The 23,277-nt window shown below is 39.7% G+C and overlaps 1 protein-coding gene across 4 annotated transcripts in view; it reads left to right on the top strand.

The window, feature by feature from the left end:
* CPEB3 (cytoplasmic polyadenylation element binding protein 3) overlaps positions 1 to 22,421 on the top strand; it is a 154,207-nt gene extending 131,786 nt beyond the window's left edge. For 2 of the 4 annotated variants that reach the window (XM_056529389.1, XM_056529387.1), the window contains 4 exons: positions 9,298 to 9,416; positions 10,277 to 10,391; positions 15,184 to 15,365; positions 17,776 to 22,415. In XM_056529389.1, coding sequence (XP_056385364.1) covers positions 9,298 to 9,416; positions 10,277 to 10,391; positions 15,184 to 15,365; positions 17,776 to 18,003 — 644 coding nt within the window. In that variant the 3' untranslated portion in view covers positions 18,004 to 22,415. Of the gene's footprint in view, positions 1 to 9,297; positions 9,417 to 10,276; positions 10,392 to 15,183; positions 15,366 to 17,775 lie in introns of all 4 variants that reach the window. The other 2 variants (XM_056529390.1, XM_056529388.1) reach the window with 2 other exon arrangements.
* The last annotated feature ends 856 nt before the right edge of the window (positions 22,422 to 23,277 follow it).

The following is a 23,277-nucleotide window of genomic DNA, read 5'->3' as shown; positions in this document are numbered from 1 at the left end:
GTGCCAGTTATATAGCTGTAAAACCGGGTGTAGATTGGTGTGGTTTTTTTTCTATATTTTTTTTCCAATATAAGCAACTTTGTAATAGGAAAAAAAAAGCATTTTTGTCTATCAGGATTCTTCCCTCTCCCTTCTCTCTTGTCAAACTGTTTTCCCCTCTGAAAATCAGATAAAACACATTCTGTCTTGTAAACTAACTCAGTCATCAAATTTCAGCAGATTTCAACACAAACCTATGGAGGGGGAGGAAGGAGATGGGAGGGGGAATTGCCTGTGAACACCGTAGCACCACAGAGAGAGAGAGAGAATACAGGCAACTCTACAAGGAAGAGACCTTATACCAGGGCTTTATACACAGTACAGGATGTCAAAAAGTGTTATATATAATGGCCAGCACTAGTGCTGCTTCTCATGTACACATACAGGACAGCTTATCCTGAAAAGTCACTTGAAATGCTTTAAAGGGGTACTCCGGCGCTTAGACATCTTATCCCCCTATCCAAATGATAGGGGATAAGATGCCTGATCGCGGGGTTCCCGCGGCTGGGGACCCCCGTGATCTTGCATGCAGCTCTGGGTTCGCTCCGGGTCTGATTACCGGCGACGTGTTGGGGCGTGTTGATCACTGCATGAAGCGGCAGCTGACACACCCCCTCAATACAACTATGGCCTTCGGCAATCTCCGGCTCTGCCATAGAGTTGTATTGAGGGGCGTGTCAGCTGCTGCTTTGTGCGGTAGTCAACACACGCTATCTGGCCAGCGAGCTGGGGGCCCCAGCGGTCGGACCCCCCGAGATCTGAAACTTATCCCCTATCCTTAGTGTAGGGGATACGTTTTTCACCACTGGACTACCCCTTTATTAAGATATTTGCTGTTGGTGAATGACTATGTTCCGGTTTACGATCAGAAGCAACAACCCTGTAATAGCTAGTCCTGCATGCATCTGTCCCATGTAGGCAATGGCCTGTGAGCTATATAAATCAGCATCACTGCATAAATATGACTGATGGTTTGCTACAGTGTATCAGTCTGCAGTTCACACTTATAAGCTCAGCCCCTCCAGTCACCTTCCTTAGGATAGTATCAGTGTTTCCATACACAGGCCAACAATTAAAAAAAAACTTTAAGGCTATGTGCACCTACACAGCCATTTTTTATTGTTCACATGCATTTAATATGAAGTAATCTTGCAATACGACTGAAATAAATAAGAAAATAAAACCTTCTTTTGTGTCAGCTACTATGTGATCCAGTGTCTCTATGGTAACAGACCACAAACCAACACTGTGTAGTCTGATTGAGCTGTCACACATTCTTCCATCAGCTCCCATTAACTTACTGAATATATATATTGGTATAAAGTTGGGAACAAATGAGTGTCAGTACCAGACGTTTTGGTTGTTGTCTTTTGCTGTGGAGCTGCGTAGGTCTTCATAGAGCGATAGAACCAAACATGATGTTTTTATGTTAGTTAAGGCCTGTTACAAAATGATGTAATTTTCATGGTAAATGCATTTAAAATCCAATGAGGAAGAAACAGTCATGTGTTGGTACTGCCATGGGGATGCGAATAACCTCTGTAGTGATTGCACAATCACCCCCGTTACTCACGGATCCTCCACCTAACACCGGTGCTCATCCAGAAAGAACAGAGTAAACCAGTAAAGGAAGAAGCGGAGGCACTCTGGTTTTCTGCGGCAGGTTTATTTAGGTATAGGTCATACAGGAATGCCTGGTCAATAAATCGTTTCGGTCACCTGCACTTAATCAATGACCTCTAACTTCCTTCCACTCCCTATTTATATGATACAGGTAACTTTATTAACAACCAAACAACACATATGTATTATTAACCCCTTAAGGATCAGGGTTTTTTCCATTTTTGCGCTTTAATTTTTTCCTCCTTACCTTTAAAAAATCATAACACTTAAAATTTTGCACCTAAAAATCCATATGATGGCTTATTTTTTGTGCCACCAATTCTACTTTGTAATGACATCAGTCAATTTACCCAAAAATCCACAGCGAAACGGAAAAAAAATCATTGTGCGACAAAATTGAAGAAAAAACACAATTTTGTAACTTTTGGGGGCTACAGTTTCTAGGCAGTAAATTTTTTGGTAAAAATGACACCTTATCTTTATTCTGTAGGTCCAGAAGATTAAAATGATACCCTACTTAAATTGGTTTGATTTTGTCGCACTTCTGGAAAAAATCATAACGACATGCAGGAAAACTTATAGGTTTAAAATTGTCATCTTCTGACTCCTATAACTTTTAAATTTTTTCGTGTACGGGGAGGTATGAGGGGGGCTTTCTCATAGGAAACCATTGATCAATTATTCTGCCTCTAGGACTGCTCATGCCTGGATCTCGAGCACTGAACAGTCATTCGGCGATCGGACAACAGGAGGCAGGTAAGGGGACCCTCCTGCTGTCCTACAGCTCCCTGAGCTAACCGCCATTGGTTTACTTTCACTTTAGACGCGGCATTCAACTTTGGCCCCTGCGTTATAGTAAGTGTACGTCCTTGGTCCTTAAGGGGTTAAAATTGTATAAAAATACAAAAATCAAAAATACATTACTGAGAGTCACCATACTTCATATTAATTTGCTAGTATTCAGTTTTATAATACAAGTCACGGTACTTCATATTACAAGCTTCAAACTACAGGCCAACTATTACGGAGTGTCAAGGAGCTGGTTGCTCAGGGGGGAATACACTTAAAGTGTACACGTCAGATCCAACAAATTTTATTATTTTTTTTAAATCACTCAGTACCTAATCCTGACCATGTGCATCTAATTTTTGTGTCTAGCACCTTTTATTTTTTATTTTTTCTTACACTTTTAATTTAGCTCACTAGTCTGAACTCCTCTCAAAGGGAGGGGGTGTGGCCTCACTGTGCAGGTCTCCGCCCCCTCCCTCAGTATGCTGTCTACTCACATCTCCCCTAGCATTAGCAAAACTACAACTCCCAGCTTGTCCTCACTGACAGTAGGAGCGGGACACAAGCTGACAGTGGGAGGATTTTTCCTCCAGCTATGAGCCCTGCGCTCACAGCGGTCAATCAGGGAAGTGTGTCCATGACATGGGTGATGATGCATGGACACAGCAGGACTAGTATGTGTCCAAGCAGGCAGAGGGGGCAGTTGTTTGACTGGCTATTTCAGTATGAAATACTGAAAATTTTCTAATGAAAGCAATTGCAAAACTTATTGGTTTTGCATGCTTTACAACATATCAAAAGTTTTTGTTTCTGACAGGACCCATTTAAATGGCTTTGTGTGTTCAAGCCCAAATGACCTATTGCGTCTGTTCGGAGAATTTATTCTGTTTCCTTCTGTAACAATAATTTTTGTCTGTCGCCTCCTTTGGGAGGTTAATGTTGCACAAACTGTCCTATGAACTTCAAATGTTCTTTATTTTCATGAGCGCTACACATATATTCCAAAAATCTGGGACTTACCAGACCTCAAATGTTCTTTTATCCTTGTGTGCATGGGTCTAATCATTTTACCTATATAATAATTTTTGCAACTGCAAACCAAGGCATGAACGACAAAACTCGTTTTACAAGTAAAAAAATCATTAATTTTAAAAGTGTGTGAAACTAGTTGTATTTCTTTTTAATGACATAACATATGACATATATTGCATTGTCCACATTTAAAGTTGTTTACCGGCAACTGTTTCTGCAGCCCGTTAGATTTTTTTACTCTCTTCTTTTTCTTGTCTGTTTTTAACTAGTATGTTCCTTAAATTCTTGGTCCTTCTAAATGAAACAGTTTGGTATGTAGGGTGTCTTTTAATAACTCATCATTATGTAAAATGTGCCAATTCTTAAAAATGGACGACCTGATAACCTTCTCCATGGGACTAAATTCAAATGAAAAAGAAAAAATCTATTTTATTATTAGTACCAGATTTTCAGTTTTTGTGTAGCATTTGGGAGCATGGAATGGCTAGTGCTCTATCATAGGCTTCTTTTAACAATTGTTCAGAGTAACCCGTCTTTTAGGGTGCATTCCCACGTGCCTTATTTTGCTGCATATTTGCTGCTGCGTATTTTATTTTCCCGTTGAAGTCAATGGGTAGGAAAATACGCAGCAGCAAATACGCAGCATATACGCAGCAAAATACGCCACGTGGGAATGCACCCTTAATCTGTCACATAGTTTTGGCCTGTTGCTTAAATGTGTCCTCATTTGTGATGATCCTCCGTAAATGCACCATCTGACCATAAGGTACTGATTTTTTAACATGGTAAGGATGGTAGCTGTCATATCTTAAAAGAGAATTTGTCGCTATAGGTTTTCAGTATCCCTCAATATTTAGTTGGTCCTGAGAGATTTTAAGCTTGGCGTCTAGAAATTCTATACGGATTTTACTGTAAACGCAAGTAAAGTGCATATTTAATGTGGTGTTGTTCATGTATTGCACGAATTCACTGAACTATTCTTGTGACCCCAACCAAAACACCAAAATATCGTCTACATAACGTACATATGATAAATACTGCTTAAAGGGATTAGACATAGAATAAATTAAATCCTCTTCAAAGGACCCCAAAAAAAATATTTGCGCAAGTGGGGGCCACTGGGGTCCCCATCGCTGTGCCATCCGTCTGAATATACCATTCCATTCCACGCTCTCAAATGCTACACAAAAAACGCAAAAAATATGGTACTAATAGCCAAAATATTTTTTTCTCATTCATTTGAATTTAGTCCCATGGAGAAGATTATCAGGTCTTCCATCTTTAAGAATTGGCACATTTTACTTAATGATGAGTTATTAAGACACCATACATAGAAAACCTTTAGTTTCATTTAGAAAGACCAAGAATTTAAAGGGGTATTCCGGGCAAAAACATCGTATCCCCTATCGAAAGGATAAAGGATAAGATGTCTGATCGCGGGGGGCCCGCCGCTGGGACTCCCCACGATCTCCCTGCAGCAGCCCGCATTCTATGCATAGCTGCGTCTGAAGTTTCGGAAACAGCTGAGCTGCAGAGAAGGGGTCGTGATGCCACGCCCCCTCCATTCATTTCTATCGGAGGGGGAGTAACGGCCGCAATGCCCCCTCCCATAGACATGAATGGAGGGGGCTTGGTGTGACGTCACGTCACCATCTCGGAAGCCCGACGGTTTCCGAAACTTCAGATGCAGCTACGCATAGAATGCGGGCTGCTGCAGGGAGATCGTGGGGGTCCCTGCGGCGGGCCCCCCGCGATCAGACATCTTATCCCCTGGCTGCAGAAACAGTTGCCGGTAGACAACTTTAAATGTGGACAATGCAATATATGTCATATGTTATGTAATTAAAAAGAAATACAACTAGGTTCACACACTGTTAAAATTTATGATTTTATTACTTGTAAAACGAGTTTTGTCGTTTATGCCTTGGTTTGCAGTTGCAAAAAAATATTATATAGGTAAAACGTGTAGACCCATGCACACAAGGATAAAAAAAACATTTAAGGTCTATGACAACAGGTACAGGGAGTCCCAGATTTTTGGAACATATGTGTAGCGCTCATGAAAATAAAAAAGAACATTTGAAGTTCATAGGACTGTTTGTGCAACATTTATCACCCAGAGGGGGTGATAGACAAAAATTAATGTTTCAGAAGGAAACGGAATAAATTCTCTGAATAGACTCAATAGGTCCTTTGGGTTTGAACATGCGGAGCAATTTAAAGGGGTATTCCAGGCAAAAACTTTTTTTTATATATCAACTGGCTCTGGAAAGTTAAACAGATTTGTAAATTACTTCTATAAAAAAAAATCTTAATCCTTCCAATAGTTATTAGCTTCTGAAGTTTTCTGTCTAACTGCTCAATGATGATGTCACGTCCCGGGAGCTGTGCATGATGGGAGAATATCCCTTGCATGATGGGAAAATATCCCCATAGGAGCTGGACAGCTCCCAGGACGTGAGTTATCAGAAAGCAGTTAGACAGAAAACAGCAACTCAACTTCAGAAGCTAATAACTATTGGAAGGATTAAGATTTTTTAATAGAAGTAATTTACAAATCTGTTTAACTTTCCGGAGCCAGTTGATATATAAAAAAAAAAAGTTTTTGCCTGGAATACCGCTTTAATTGTATTCCCCCCTGAGTAACCAGCTCCTTGACACTCCGTAATAGTTGGCCAGTAAGTATAGTCTGAGGCTTGTAATATGAAGTACCGTGACTTGTATTATGAAATTGAATACTCGCAAATTAATATGAACTATGGTGACTCTCAGTAATGTATTTAGGTTTTTTGTATTTTTATACAATTTTAATAATATATGTTGTTTGGTTGTTAATAAAGTTACCTGTATCATATAAATAGGAAGGGGAGTGGAAGGAAGTTAGAGGCCATTAAGCGCAGGTGTGTGAAACGATTGGTCGACCAGGCATTCCTGTATGACCTATACCTGAATAAACAGAGTGCCTCCACTTCTTCCTTTACTAAATGCATTTAAACAATAAAACATTGATTGTCCTGGTGGACATAGTGTTTAAAGGAAATCTTTCACCTGGGGACACTGATAACAACGGTACTTACCTTGTCCCGTTCCATGCTGGGGATCTCCGGTAACCTTCTCCATTGGCTTCAGCTCCAGGCCCGACTTGGGGCATGGGCGGAGCTTAGTGACATCACTGCTGCTGTTCTCTAGCAGAGGGACCCAACAGAGTGCAGCTGCGGGGACATCATTAAGCTCCGCCCATACCCGAAGCCGGGCCCGGAGCTGAAGCTAACAGAGATTACCGTAGATCCCCTGCATGGAACAGGACAAGGTTTTTTGAAATTACAAAGAAACATAGCTACTTTCTTACAGAAGCAATGCTATACTTGTCATTCAAGTGAATGAGCCTAAGCTGTTGTACCACGCACACCACGTCTATGGAGTGGCACTACTTTTAGAAGAAGGCTGCCATGTTTTTATTTATGTCATAAACCCCTTTGTGTGTTGATGCAGGTCATAAAATGGCGTCCCCTGCAGATGGGTTTTAATGGTTTCTACACTTTTCCTGCACAATGGGTTGATAAACCTGTCCCACCATCTTATTATATGTAGCATCTTATGGTATACGCCTCTTGTAGGAGTCTATTTGTTCTGTCGGACTAGTTTTCTGTCTTCCATCTTTAGTAAATTGGCAGTTCTGTTCACTGAAGATGTGGTTGTGAAAATCCTTCCTGAGTGCCAGGCCGGTGATTTTCTACATTGAAGCCGCTCTTTAGTTGCACATTTTACAAAGGTCAAGTTGTGCTTTTCTGCTTTGGATAAAACTATGAGGCAGATAACTACGTCTTTCCCGTTGAGGTGCCATTTTCTTTCACTGAGAACACTGTCTTTATGGCTTGTTCTTATAAATCCCCACATTTAGTCACAGGACACTGTTTTTATTTTACTCTATTTATGGCCCTAGTCTGAAATGTGTTCAGTTGTGAGAATGCTTAATATGTGTTTTTGTGCATTTTATTATTCCTCTATTGGACAAAATCTCCCCTTTCTCATTGTGTTATTGAGATGTGCTTGTCATTTTCATATTCCTTATGTCCAACTCTTGCACGACAAGAACAATTCAATGTTAAATGAAGGACACCTGGCGGTGTGGATCCATAAATGGAGTTTTAATGTTATTCATCTGACTCATTAAGCCTGGAGCCTTACACGGTAAATGAGAGCGCCTCCTCATCTGTGACACTTGGCATTCTGATATCTCTGTGCTCAAGGTGACTCTGGATAATGCCAGCTCCACATGTGTTAAATTCTCCCCGACTAAAGAAATAGATCTGTTCCAAACCGACTAGAAGACTTCAAATTCCTCAGTAGCTAGATTTTGTTATTTTAGAATACCGTATATACTAGAGTATAAGCCGAGTTTTTAAATCGTGCTGAAAACGCCCCCCTCGGCTTATACTCGAGTGAACTCTCCACCTGTCAATCCCTTCATCAGTGGTTTTCAACCTGCGGACCTCCAGATGTTGCAAAACTACAACTCCCAGCATGCCCGGACAGCAATCGGCTGTCCGGGCATGCTGGGAGTTGTAGTTTTGAAACATCTGGAGGTCCGCAGGTTGAAGACCACTGCGGCCTTCGTCATCATCCAGACCCCCCCCCCCCCCCCCCTTTAGTTTTCTACGCACCTCCCCTCGGTGTGAAGGAAGGGTGAGCTGGTCCGGGCCATCTATGCTGCAGGGACCGTCCGGTGGGAGGGTTAGTCGTTCGGGGCTGTCTATTTTCACCGGGAGGCCCTATTCTCCTCTCCGGGCCGGCCCCGGCCTAGTGACGTTGCCTTGACGATGACGCACAGCGTCCGTGCGCAGCAGACGTCCCTGTGCGTCGTCATCAAGGCAATGTCACCAGTCCGGGGCCGGCCCGGAGCGGAGAAGAGGGCCTCCCGGTGAAAATGGACAGCCCGGAACGACTAACCCTCCCCACCGGACGGTCCCTGCAGCATAGATGGCCTGGACCAGCTCACCCTTCCTTCCCCCCGAGGGGAGGGGAGTAGAAAACTAAAGGGGGGGGGGGGTCTGGATGATGACGAAGGCCGCAGTGGTCTTCAACCTGCGGACCTCCAGATGTTTCAAAACTACAATTCCCAGCATGCCCGTATAGCCGATGTCCGCAGGTTGAAGAAGGGGGGGGGGGGGGAGGGATGATGACATGTGTGATGATGACGGGGGTCTGGATGATGACAGGGGGGGGGGGAATGACAGGGTTATGATGACGGGGGTGATAATGACGGGGGTCTGGATGATGACAGGGGGGATGATGACATGGGGGGGAGGATGAATTGCAACCCAATTTTCCAATGTGAATTTCAGTTGACAACGTGGAAAACAAATAAGTGTAACATCATAGATATCCGAGGATGTCTACAAATCTACGTATCCCAGTCACCTATGGGTTTGATGCTCATACTATTGTGATTGTTCCTATTATGCGTTCTTGTTCTCTTCTGCCTTTTATCCACCCTTATGGAGGAAATAGGTTTTCATCAAAGTGATATGTAGAAGCTTAAAAATCCATAAACTTTAAGTAGCAAATGTTTCTTTTAAAATTAGTTTCTGTGGTTAAATGTCACTCCAGAGGGAAAAAAAATTACAAAAGATGTTTTACAGTTTTTTTTTAAAGTGCTTTTATAAGAATTAGTGTGAAGAAGTAGGTATTGTCTATGCAATGTTAAGGATGCGGCGGTAATGCTTATGCTCTGGAAACTTGGATTGTTCTATTAATAGGGCTGTGCGGTTATGACGACCATGCCTGACGTGGCTGTTTTTGCTCTTTTTAAAGGTTATGCCTTCCTGCTCTTTCAAGAGGAAAGTTCCGTGCAGGCTCTGATAGATGCCTGTTTAGAAGAAGATGGCAAGCTTTACCTATGTGTATCCAGCCCCACCATCAAAGACAAACCTGTAAGGAACTTCTTCTCATCACCTTTCACAAAGTATACACGTCTGTTCCATTGTGCAAAGGGTCTGACCATGCTGCCCGTGATAAAAGCTTTGCTTTCACTTTCTAAACTCCACTGATTTCCACAATCAGTTATTTTTTTTTTATTTTTTTTTTTTTTGGGGTCCAAACAGCTAAATATTGTGATTAACGTACAGCGATCCTTTTAACTACTTAAAGGGGTACTCTGGTGGAAAACATTTTTTTTTAAATCACCTGGTGCCAGAAAGTTAAACAGATTTGTATATTACTTCTATTAAAAAAATCTTTACCTTTCCAGTACTTTTTAGTAGCTGTATGCTCCAGAGGAAATTTTTTTTCTTTTTTAGTTTCTTTTGTCTTGTCCACAGAGCTCTCTGCTGACACCCCTGTCCGTGTCGGGAACTGTCCAGAGCAGCATCGGTTTGCAATGGGGATTTTCTCCTGCTCTGAACAGTTCATGGTACGGGCATCAGGTGTTAGCAGAAAGCACTGTGGACAAGACAAAAAAGAAATTGAAAAAGAAAAGAATTTGCTCTGTAGCATACAGCTGCTAAAAAGTACTGAAAGGATCAAGATTTTTTTGATAGAAGTCGATTACAAATCTGCGGGGAGGAAAAAACTAAAATTCAGAAATAAAATTGGCTATGTCCTTAAGGGGTTAATTTCTGTAAAGGCCACTGAAAAATAAGACCACTTTTCCATTGCACAGGTTTTGATAAATTTCCCAATTTTTAGTAACACTTCTGTGACATCTTTGTGGACGTGTATCGAAGGCTTTTCTGGATTTCAGATGGGATCTGTGTGCCGCTTTGTAATTCCATCATGTGCTTGTTTTTTGCAGGTCCAGATAAGACCCTGGAATCTGAGTGACAGTGACTTTGTCATGGATGGTTCTCAACCATTGGACCCGAGGAAAACCATATTTGTTGGAGGTGTTCCACGACCTTTGCGAGCCGGTAAGAGTAGCCTCATAGCTCCAAACACTTTCGCCTGTGTCCTGCATTTATTTCCGTGTTGTCCATATGCATTTGTCTTATTTTAATATTGTGACAAACCTAGGAGGAAGCCTGGGCATAGATCCTCCAGTAGCGGTGTTACTGGCAATGGATCAGACAGCCTGCTTGTTTTTCTATTTGTCCTGTGAGCAAGGAGAGCACTTGTCAGTGAATGACATTGTTGACATTGTGCCATTGGCATATTAGAATTGGTACACTAGAAAAACAACTCTCTCTGCTTCCTCCAAGTCTTGATGCACCCTGCAACCAAAGTATTTGACCATGTTATTGAAGATTTGACTAGCTTGTGTGCTTAAAGGGGTACTCCGGTGGAAAACTTTAATTCTTTTATTTTTTTATTTTTTTAAAATCAACTGGTGCCAGAAAGTTAAACAGATTTGTAAATGATAAAAAGCAGAAAAATTTGGCTGGTTCTCAAGGACTATATAGAAATGATGATAAGATGCAAAAAAAAAAAAAAAATTTAATTATAATAATAATAATTAAATAAAATAAAATGTATAATAAAATGAGAAGAGTGTGTGTGTTATTAAATGATAATGGGAAAGATTATGTAGTAAATATAGCTGTAATGAATGGTAGAGAATAGTGAGTAAGAAATGTAGTTGTGGTATTGGTGTATGTGACAGTGGAATAATGTCCGGGTGTGAATGGAAACGGTGTTGATGTTAATGTAATATAGCAAATGAACCAAAAGGATATATGGATTTACGTGTGTTGCAATAACTCATGTGCTGACCATGTCCAAAGTATGACAGTTTATTAGATACAATTTATCAACATAAACATAACACAAATAATGAAAGTGCTGGATCCTAGCACTAACCTACAGCGCTTGTTGTAGTTTAAGAAGAATATATTGCATACATTTTTTTTTTTTTGCATAAAAAATTATTAAAATTAGTACAATTGGTTCAAACAGTCTCAAGAAGTATGCGGAACAGGTGGAAAGTGAAAGATGGGTGGTGGGAGCGCCTGCAGTGCACTTGCAGGCGCTGGAGTACCACAAAAAAAAAACAAAAAAAAAAAACACCACACCAGGACGTACATTTACGTCCTGCGTCCTTAAGGGGTTAAAGTCCCTAATCCACTAGTCTGTCTGCTAATAGTAGACTTACAACACTCTTACTATGAACAGGATCTGGTATGTCCATACACTACATGCATAGCCCATTGAGTTCAGTTAAAAAAAAAAATGTAATACCTAAAAGGGGTAATCCTACAGAAGATGTGAGGGGATATTTATCATGTATACACTATTTTTTTTCGTCCAAATTTGTCACAGCCATTTTGGCTTCAACTTTTTTGCTACTTTTTAAATAGAACATTTTACCAACTGATCTTTGGTGTCTATTGTCGATCCCTCAAGCCTTCAAATTCATCAAATGCTGTGCAACATTTAGATAAATTTGTCTCATGGACATTAAAAAGACTGCAACAAATGTGAGCTAAACACCAACATACAATTACCAATGGGACCATTATTGATAAATGTCCCCATTGTGTGGATTTCAACCCAAATTTTATATATATATATATATATATATTATATATATTATATATATATATATATATATATATATATATATATATAAAAAAAATTATTATAATTATTATTATTATATATTTTTATTTATATATAGTAAATTTGAGTAGCCATATTAGTCCAGTGATGCAGATGCCAATCAAAAAATGATGCAGTATCTTGTAACATCTTATTTTATTGGACTAACAGAATTATGTAGAGACAAGCATTCGGGATTCCTCCCTTTATCAAGTCCAAAGCAAATCTAAGCTCACAAACAGAAGACGCAGGTTACGTCTCACAAATATGCAGAATTCACACTAAGATGGGCCATAAATTGTCCTGATATAGGAACATAGACTGTGGTTGTCTGAAGGCCAAGATGGGAGGTTCAGGGAAGATTTCTTTAACACCTCATCTTCCGCCAATATCGGCTGCAGGTCCTTGAGGATTTTGCATATTTCTTCAAGAGCCGGATTGTACGTGGCTACCAGTGGTACGCGTGGTGATGGTTGTATCTCTCTGTATTGTAGCAGGTGTTCCCGTGGTGTTTGAAGGGCGGAGTGTCTTTTCCTATTGATGGTCCTTGGTTTGTATCCTTTTTGTTTTAATATCTCAGACAGTGTTTGTAAATGCGTGTCTCTGTCATCAGGGTTGGAGCAGATGCGATGGTACCTGGTAGCTTGGCTGTGTATGATGCCTTTCCTTGTGTGTGAAGGATGGAAATTGGATTCATGTAGATAGCTTGATCAGTCTGTGGGTTTTCTGTACACAGATGTTTGTAGTGTGTTCCTGTTTATTGTGACAGTAGTGTCCAGGAAGTTCACGCTTTCTGTAGAGAAGTCCATTTTGAGTTTGATGGATTGAATGTGTTAAAGGCATCATGAAACTTTTCCTTTTTTCCAGATGATGAAAATATCATCAATGTAACGGTAGTATCTGTAGGGTTTGTGAAGTTGTGTGTCTAGAAATCGTTGTTCAAGGTCATCCATGAATAGGTTGGCATATTGTGGTTCCATCCTGGTCCCCATTGCAGTGCCCATCATTTGTAGATTTATGTCACTGTTGAAGCTGAAGTAGTTGTGTGTTAGGATGAATTCTATGATTTTAGTGATGACTCCAGGGCTGTATTTCCGGTTGTAGGTTTGAGATGAGAGGAACAAGGAGCAGGCATCAATTCCATCTCTGTGTGGGATGTTGCTGCACAGGGATTCTACATCCATTGTTACTAATATGGAGTTGTCAGGCAAGTTTGTAATGTGACTGAGTTTAAGAAAGTCAGTGGTGTCCTGTATGAAGCTGCTGGTGTATTTGACAAAGGGCTTTAGTAGGTTTTCTACTAAGCCAGAGATCTGTTCTGTTAATATGTCCGTACCTGTTATTATTGGTCTGCCTGGGTTCCCAGTTTTGTGGATTTTTGGAAGCATGTAGAATGTCCCTGTTATGGGATTTGTGGGTATGAGTGTCTCTAATCCTTTCTGCAACTCTTTTGGGAAGCATTCAATCAATTTCTTCAATTCTTTAGTGTATTCTTTGGTGGGGTCTTCTGTCAGTTTCTTGTAGTAAGTAGTGTCTGGCAATTGTCTGTTTCCCTCTTTGATGTAATCCTGAGTGTTCATTATCACTACTGCTCCTCCCTTGTCTGCTGGTTTGATTATTCCTTAAGTTTTTCTCTCCCATAGAGTTTTATAGAGGGGTTGTGATGCGCCGCTGTGAAGGAGAGCCAGGGCTCCACACAGGAGATAGCAGGGGGGCCCCAGTGCTCAGAATCCCCCGCGATCAAAAAGTTTTGTTACATGATACTTCTCTTTTCAGTTCTTATTCTTTTTTTTGGTTCCTACTTTTATCATTTGAATGTTACAGAAGTCACTTCAGACTAAATAACCAGACTGCTAGTATAGGGGGCGCTCCAGACTGCACTCCAGACTACACAGCTAGACTGCTAGTAAAGTGAATGGTCCAGACTGCTAGTATGGGGGGCTCTCCAGACTACACAACCTGACTCTTAGTATAGGGGGCGCTCCAGACTGCATTCCAGACTACAAAGCCAAATTGCTAGTATTGGGAGGTACTATAACTGCAAGCTATGCTTGCACAACCAGACTGCTAGTAAAGGGGGCTCTCTAGACTACACAACCAGACTGCTAGTATAGGGGGCTCCCCAGACTACACAACCAGACTGTTTGCATAGTGGGCACTCCAGCTTACAAAACTAGACTGGTTGTGTAGTATGTAGCACCCCCCTAAACTAGCAGTATGGTTTTGTAAGCTAGAGTGCCCCACATAGTAGCAGCATGCTAGCATAAAGGGTGCTCCAGAGTGCCAGTATAAAGGACACTCCATATTTTGTTTATTTGCTATGAACATGTTTTATTTAAAGGGGTATTCCGGGCAAAAACATCTTATCCCCTATCGAAAGGATAGGGGATAAGATGTCTGATCGCGGGGGGGGGGGGGGGGGTGGAGGGGGTGTGGCGTGACGTCTCGTCCAATTCTCTATCTGTATGGCCCAACACAACCTTCCTGTGCTTTGCTGTGCTTTGTAGTTCAGCTTTTAGCATATTAGGAATCATAGACCTCTGGGACATAATAAAGACTTGTGTTTTTCCGTGGCTAAATCTAAAAAACCAACAAAACTGCAATTTGGGCTATAAAAACGGCTTTCATATCCTGCTTCATTTAACATTGGCAGGCAGCGTGAATTGTTTTCTGTCATTATGGCTGTAGCTATAAAAATTCTGAATGTGGAAATGGTAAGTGGCAAACTTCCTTGTTTACGTGATGGTGAGTGGAGCAGCACAGCTCGGACAGAGGCATCAATAAATATCTGGCCACAGTTTGTAATAGTAATCCTATAGCAATGATCTGCAGCTGGCATGCATACCCCAGGTCACTGATTCATAGCATTTACAAAATGGAAAGTAAAAACTGCAAGATTTAAGTTATATATTTTCAAAGGGAGCCCGTCACCAATATAGAATTTTTTATCAGTGTTACCCCAATGATTGACCAGCATTTTGTTTACAGTGCACTACTTGCTCCTGTCCTCTAGATGTCTCTGTTGTTTGTTGTACTTTAGAGCTTACCCCTTTTTCATACTTTGGTACGGGAATCTATTGTAGGAATCTTTTTGAGATATGGTATTTCCTACTATATATAGAATATAAGATGTAATATATTTCTTCTTGTATTTATTTTTTTCCCTAGTTGAACTGGCTATGATCATGGATCGTCTGTATGGTGGCGTGTGCTATGCTGGCATTGATACTGATCCTGAATTGAAATACCCCAAAGGTGCTGGACGGGTGGCATTTTCAAATCAACAGAGTTACATAGCTGCGATCAGTGCCCGCTTTGTTCAGCTGCAACACAATGACATTGACAAACGGGTAAGGATAATAACTTACCATAGGTTATTACCAATTATGTTATAAATTAGTATATTGAGAGCAAGGTTCAGTACAGTTTTCTATATGTCTAAAATTATATTTACAGACAACTCTCCTCTAGTCTAACCCCACATGATTGGAAACCTATATCATGTGTCTTCTAATGTGATGATACATCATATGACTTAAGTGCCCCACCTCTGCCGAACCAAAAAATGAGTGGTGGGAGGGAGTGATGAAACTAAGTTACTAAGGATGAATCTATAAGCTTATTATATTAGAATTATACTATTTTAGCACCATATAAAGCATGAGTGGCTGGGAGGAGAGCGAGGGCAGCGTGACTACATGCGTTCTTTGCAGCAGTGCAGAGGAAGATTATGGGCACAGCATCTGAAAGATGTGCCCTGCATCTAAAAGGTACTGGCAGAGCAACTACATGCCCAGCCTTTCTGTTGTGGGGGCTGCCTGCATTTCTCCATAGGCATCACAGCAGGTAAACTATCTATGGCTGATAAGGGACATGGTTATAGGGTGCAGAGGTTGCAGCTGTCAGTGACCTATTTGCTTCAACTAGAATTATATCATGGACCAGAATTATAAGTGGCACGCGGAGAAAGAATAGCTGACTCTTGATTTTCAGCAGTTTCATCGAGAATACTATTTGATACAAAATGGATTAGTTAATATAATAGACATTATAAAGTATAATAAAACGTAAAGCTTCAGGGCCAGATGACCTCTCATGCCCTCAGTGTTATTCTGTGCAGCAGAACATCTTCTATTCAGTCTGCCAGTTACTTGAAAATCACTTGTGCAGAAATGAATGTTATTTTTCCTACAGCTCCTCGATTCCAAGCCTTAAGCTCACACATTTTTATTGTGGTTGCTAATCTGCCTAAAATATCAACCACAGCAGCACATGTCTCAGAATTAAGAGACTGCATTGAGGAGCCGTGCTGCTCACTTGCCGTTTCTTTTCCCAAAAGAACTGGATCGTTCCTCTGCCAGATCATTAGTTCTGATGCTGCCAACATCACTCGCTTCAAGTCCAGCCAGACGCAGATCAGGCCCTTTTTTAACCCCGTCCTTCTGGGAGGAGTACTTGAGTCTTTTTATTTTATTTAGTTGCCTGACAAGATCCTCTGCAGTGATAAGACGCAAGGCAGATACATATGCCCATCCCCATTCATTGCAGATGTTCAGTAATGAAAGAGAAGTCTGATTTCTTTTAGTTCTTCAGCAGTGAAAGATTCCTACATACGGTTATGATGCTACTATGGGTTATTATCCATTCTATATCTATATATTATAATATGCCATCACACATAACATGTTAAGGGTTTTATTACTCTTCTATTCATGTCATTTTAGAAAATATTTTTTAAGCCCAATGTAAGTTTTAAGTCCAACAATTTTTTTGAGCTTCATTTTTGCCAGTATAGATATAAACTATATATAAACCGGCCTATCTTCAGAATATCATATCTGATTTGAGTTGGGTTTGACACCTGGCATCCTGCCAATCAGCTGTTTGCTAGAGCCATGGTGCCCACATATTATAGTGAACAGAGCTGGAGACAGGTATTTCCATACATTGACAGAAAAACAATGGGAGCTAAGCTGCAGTAACCCAGCATACACAAAGTCATGGGAAAGGTATACATTTTACATTTATATTCAGGAATTGGCACACACAGGATCTTCAGCAGATTTAAAGTTTGAAAAATCTGCAGTTGCGGATCCACAACTGCAAATTTTACAAGACTATTCTTCTGTATTTTTCACTGCTTTGTAAAATGCGCAGCAGGGTGCTCGCTCTTGTGACTGCTGTCAGCTCATCCGCAGTGGGAATTACACTGTGAATGCGCTCCGTGTAACCCTACCCATGTGCCATTCGTTGTATAGTGGTGCCGCTGGGTAATTGCAGCTTAGTTGGCATTCACTTCAATAAGCTACAGTTACCTGGTGCCACCACCATACAATGAAAGGTGTAGGGCTTCTGTCTGGTTCCATTTACTGTATAGTGTGGTGTGCCAATCAATGATTGATGGTCTATCCTATAGAGGGTCAATCAATAAGTCCCCAATAATCTTTCAGGGTAGTGTCACACGTGCCGTATTTAACGTCATGACTGCTGTTTATAACTAAGCTATGAGTGTTATGATGGATATGTTTTTTATATAGATCCATATGGCTTATATTGAGGGGTACATCAGGGGTTAACAACAAGAATAGAGCTGCAGATTACACTATTCTATTCGAACAAAGAATCCGAATTCCTGTAGCTGAGAATACTGGATCTGTTAGGAAGTGTGCAGCCTTGTTTCCCATATGGCCTTTATTATAAAGTATTCTTACTGTTATTACCTCTCTTTAGTCGGTGTAATACTGTTCTCTGGTTTTCTAGGTGGAAGTGAAGCCATACGTGTTGGATGATCAGATGTGCGATGAATGCCAGGGCACACGTTGTGGTGGGAAGTTTGCGCCTTTCTTCTGCGCCAATGTCACCTGCCTGCAGTATTATTGCGAGTACTGCTGGGCCAGCATCCATTCCCGTGCCGGCCGGGAGTTCCACAAACCACTGGTCAAAGAGGGGGGCGATCGGCCACGCCACGTCCCCTTTCGCTGGAGCTGAGCATTGCACAAGTCACACACAGAAGATCGGGGTCTATGGAAACCAGTGATGCCCCCTCAGATCTATGGAAGAAATAGCTCTTTCTGTTGTTTTATAAATGTTATTATTTACAGCCACCTTACTGAACTTAGTGTCCAGTATAATGCAAACCTGCAGAGTGTAACTGTTCTCAATTTTGCACTTTGATTTCTATATGGATGAAAAACCAACAGAATCATCATCCTCATCATCTGGTTGGTACCTTAGTTTCCTTCACAGACATGTTGTCAGTAGAGACATCTCATTTAGGCCGGTACAAATTCCTCTCCCTTCCAGGTTGTTGTGGGTGCGGTGAAGAATTTCTCTTATAAACTGGAGCATGCACTTAAGTATCTGATTCACAATTTATATTCTCCTCACCCATAGAAGACGACTTACCAAAGTTCTCATAAGTGATATGTGGAAAATGTAGCAAAAACAACAACAAATTCCAATAGGAGTCTTACACCATAACCGTGCAATTCAATATAACAAATCATACCAACTTACAATGTCCTTAGCTTGGTATTTAAGAACCATGTCTTTTTGTAATAAGCTTATGTTAGAGAAACCATATCTTCTATACAGTGAATCAGATTTTTTTTCCCTGTGTTTTTTTTGTTTTATTTTTTATTTTTTTTATTGAACAGGTTGGGTTTGAGAGGTAGACCTTTTTAGTGTTATGTAAATGTATGCTGCAATAGCTTTTGCTGCTATTAAAATGGTATTGACAATACCAGAATACTCTATTCAGGCTAGGGTATCTGTGATTTAATACATAAAAAAGACAAAAACCTATATAAATAATGTAGAATTACAATGAAGTTAAAAAAAAAAAAAATTTAAAAAAAAGCTGCTGGAAATTGATATAAAGAACTTCCGAGGAAGGTCGGTTTTTTCGTTTTCGATGCATGTTTGATAATTCAGATTTCTGCATGCAGTACTATAGCACATCATATACAACCTGACCATGAAACAGAAACAAATGAAGGCATCTACTTACTAAGAAAAAGTAATGCTACAGTAAGTATAAAGTATCAAAAATGATGACTGGAGGAAGGCATGTCTGTTATCTATAATACATATAAATCAATGGGGTCAGTCAATAACAGATTTTTTTTTTTTATTAACTACCGATAATGAAAACTAGATGTAGGATATAAGTAATAATGGTAAAATAAAAGTATATGGTAGTCATTAAAAAAAAAAATGCGGTGCTCTGTTATATCGTGCAATTTATTTTATGTAGTAAAGTGATTTATGTCATGTACTGTGATCAGATGTAACTTAAAGCCTCTGTGTATACCTGACAGCTTGGTAGTTCTTAGTTACAAATCCCCCTTTTTTATATCTGTTTTATTTTTTTATGTTTTTATATTTTTTTTCTAGCTGGTATAGCCCAGGTTTTACATGCTAAATCCCCCCCCCCCCATTTTTCAGACACTACCAAAAAAGAATATTATCTGTGGGGCTTACAGGCTAAGGCACAAGTGATGCTAAAAGAAATGTCCGTCTTGAAACTATATAAGGGTAATGTTTAGTTTTTCTATTGACGACAAACAAAACTGTTATCCTAGACATATCCTGTGAAGCTTGAAGATTTGAGTCCTGCTAAGGGCATTTTTACTTAGCACAAGGCTGGTATGTTCTGCAGGTAGTACAGAAAGTATTCACATCCCCCACTTAGTTATCTGCAAAAGATGGCATGTCTATGCACAGAGAGCATCAATATCTATCATGACCCGGATAGGATTTTCTGCATTTTATGAAATCCTTTACGGGTTTAAAATTATTTATTGTTTTTTTTTGTTTTTTCCCCATATATTTGTTTATATGTTCAGTTGCGAATGTTAGATGAGAAAAAAATATTTTTTTATATATATATATATATTTTTTTTTTTTGCTTTTTGATTGTTATATTCTAATAAATATGCCGGGTTTGCATTGTAATGCGTCCCCTATAATTCATATTTACATATCCTTTTAAAGCTAATTGAAGCTATGGTAACTTTGTTTAAGAAGCCTATTTTGTCTCTTTATCATCTGTAAAATGTATTTTGTTATGCACTACTCTTTGTATCTGGGCAATTTTTCACAGTCCGCTTCTATTATTATTATTATTTTATTTTTATTTTTTTAAGAGAATCTTTTGACATGATCTTTTGCAATACCTCAAATTTTGAATATAGGAAAGAAATATTTTCTAAGTAAGTTTATTCAGAAATATATATTAATTTAATTTTTTTTTTAGAAAAATGATTTATTTCTATTTACATTTGTTTTTCATGCTTATTTGCTTTTTTGTGTGTCACAGTTGAAGATTAAGAGTTTTGTAACTTTATATGATAACATAAGGAAACAAAAATCTACCTACTGCTACTAATAATTTTTGTAAAAAAAAAAATGTATAAAAAATTGGGCCCCACTTGACATTGTTACAGACTTCAAATGATCTGTCCACCAACCACTTTTTTTTTTGTTTTGTTTTTATTTAATGCATCTACAATAAAAGGTGAAGCAACTTTGTGCTTTGATTAAAAAATATATATTTTTACAGCTCTTAGGCTGATCGGTGTGTCTCCATGGTTACAGACTACAAACACTGGGTAGTCTGACCTTTTAGAAAATCTTGTTCCTACAGCTGTTCCACAGATCTGTGTCTCCATGGTTACAGACTACAATCAGACACTGTGTAGTCTGATTTTTCATCTGGCTTTGAGTTTTTGCTAACTTACATTCAGTAGATTATGAAGAAGTATGGGACAGATGGAAGGTAGTATGGCGGTAGGAAAAGAATTTAAACATTTTGTAGTTTACAACCATGGCGTCACATAGATGATGGCATAGGAGATGTAGACACAAAGTGGTAGGAAATTTGTAATCAAAGCTATTTAAATAGCTGATACATTTTCTATTTTGGATGCATTTGGTTGCAAAGGTGGACATACCCTTTAAGATTTTGAATTCCTGATGCACACAGCTTTGTCTTTAGCCAAATTCTATTAATGCTTAAAGGGGTACTCCGCTGCTCAGCATTTGGAACAAACTGTTCTGAACGATGGAGCCGGCGCCGGGAGCTTATGACGTCATAGCCCCACCCCTTCATGACATCATGCCCTGCCCCCTCAATGCAAGTCTAGACTTGCAATGAGGGGGCGGGGCTATGACGTCAGGAGCTCCCGGCTCCAGCGTTCGGAACAGTTTGTTCCAAACACTGAGCAGCGGAGTACTCCTTTAAAGCGAAGTTGTAAAATTGAAAAGAGAGTTTCCCTTAATTTGTATGTTTATAATCAGGTGTTGATTATATGCGTGACTGACCAGAATTGTGAAAGAATTCTTCTATTTTCTATTTGTATTTTTTTAAATATGTTTTTTAGTTTGTTAAATTATGGTTTGTTTGTTTTTTTTATTTTGTTCCCCAATTTGTAAATCTATTTGCCCCAGTAGATTTCAATATCTCACAATATTGTATTTGCTGTAAGAGGAATCCGCATTTAGTTTTTTGCATGACCCTCTTACAACTGAGTGGTTTAGCAGGGTCCTTTAGGCGAATAAAGAGGAAAAAAAATATTTTTTAAATGTGTTTTGAATTGCAACTTGACTAAATTGTTGGATGTATCAGTTCAGTTGGTTGCCTTTCCTCGGTGTTAGACTTGAATTAGTCACTATTTTGAAGGCAGACTTAATCTTATTTGTTATGTGCAATACTGTTTGTACTGTTTATATAAAAAAGTGTAAAAAAAAAATGGAAAAAAAAGCATAAATCTTTATTGCAGATTTATTTTCATTGCAAACATTGTGGATTCCGTAAGATCATTTTCTACTGTCAAATATGTACCTTTTTCTTCATGCTGGTATTTTTTCAATAGTAATGTAGCCTTTGTACTGAGACAAAGTTTTCATTGTTATTTTTAGAAAGATTTTTTGCTAAGAAAACAAATTAAAACATATTTACATATTTTTCATTTTTTTATTTTGTATTTCCTTAGAGTGCTTTCTTCAACCATTAATAACCGTTGTTCCTCGGAGGTACTTTCAGATCTGGTCAATGTCATTAATATTATTTTGTATTTTTACTTGGAATAAATTAATTTTATTATGCGAATTCCTTTAAAAAAAATGTTTTTGTTTTTTTTCATTTGTTATTTTTGACGCTATATAAAAAAACTTTGTAATATTGTTACTAAAGTGACTAATTTTTTTGAAAAGCAAAGCTTTATGTATTAACTTGCTGATGTGGTTTACAATGGTGTGGCAGTGATGAAAATGGTTGGTTATGTAAAGTGATTGAAACAATGTAATGAACAATTGGGCAATAAAAAAAAAAAGAGTGAAGCGAAAAATATTTTATTGTTGAGCGGAATTTCCTTTTAATTAACAGTTTTGAAATAAAGAAATTGTGGGCACACAATAAAAATTTTTATTTTTATTCTGATTTGAGAATTTCAAATTCCCCCTGAGAGAGGAATGGCTAGAGATTATATATAATATTCACGTTCTGAACATAATGTCCTTTGGATAGGGGATAAGATATCTAGATATCTAGCTGACTGAAAATGTATCTTCTATGTAATCTGGAAGTTCACATAGATCAGAATTGCTCTATGATTCCTTTCAAACAAAATTCAGGAAGTATTAACTAGGGACCATGAACAATGCAGTTTAAAGGGGGTACTCCGGTGCTTAGACATCTTATCCCCGATCGTGAGAGTCCCGCTGCTGGGGACCCCCGTGATCTTGCATGCAGCTCCGGGTCTGATTACCGGCGACCACAGGGCCGACGGCGTGTGACGTCAGGCCTCCGCCCCCGTGTGACGTCACGCTCTGCCCCTCAATGCAATCCTACGGGAGGGGGCGTGATAGCTGTCACGCCCCCTCCCGTAGACTTGCATTGAGGGGCGGAGCGTGACGTCACACGGAGACGTGACATCACACGCCACCGGCCCCACGCTCCGGGGACTGATTACAAACGGGTGCCGCGTGCAAGATCACGGAGGTCCCCAGCGGCGGGACTCACCCGATCAGGCATCTTATTCCCTATCCTTTGGATAGGGGATAAGATGTCTAAGCACCGGAGAACCCCTTTAAGGACTTTCGGGACAAAAGCCATCAATATTAGATCTACGGGGGGGGGGGGGGGGGGGCAAACTCCCAACACCCCGCTGATGTCAACACCTGCAGCCTTTTTAAGGTTTTTTGTGTCGTCCTTGTATCGCTCTACTATTAGTAGTGCTGCCCTCTTCTCTTGAATGGCCT

The sequence above is a fragment of the Hyla sarda genome, chromosome 7, assembly GCF_029499605.1.
Source record: "Hyla sarda isolate aHylSar1 chromosome 7, aHylSar1.hap1, whole genome shotgun sequence".
Classification (NCBI taxonomy): Eukaryota; Metazoa; Chordata; class Amphibia; order Anura; family Hylidae; genus Hyla; species Hyla sarda.
Note: the sequence above shows the minus strand (reverse complement) of the source record. Positions and strands in the feature narration are given on the sequence as shown.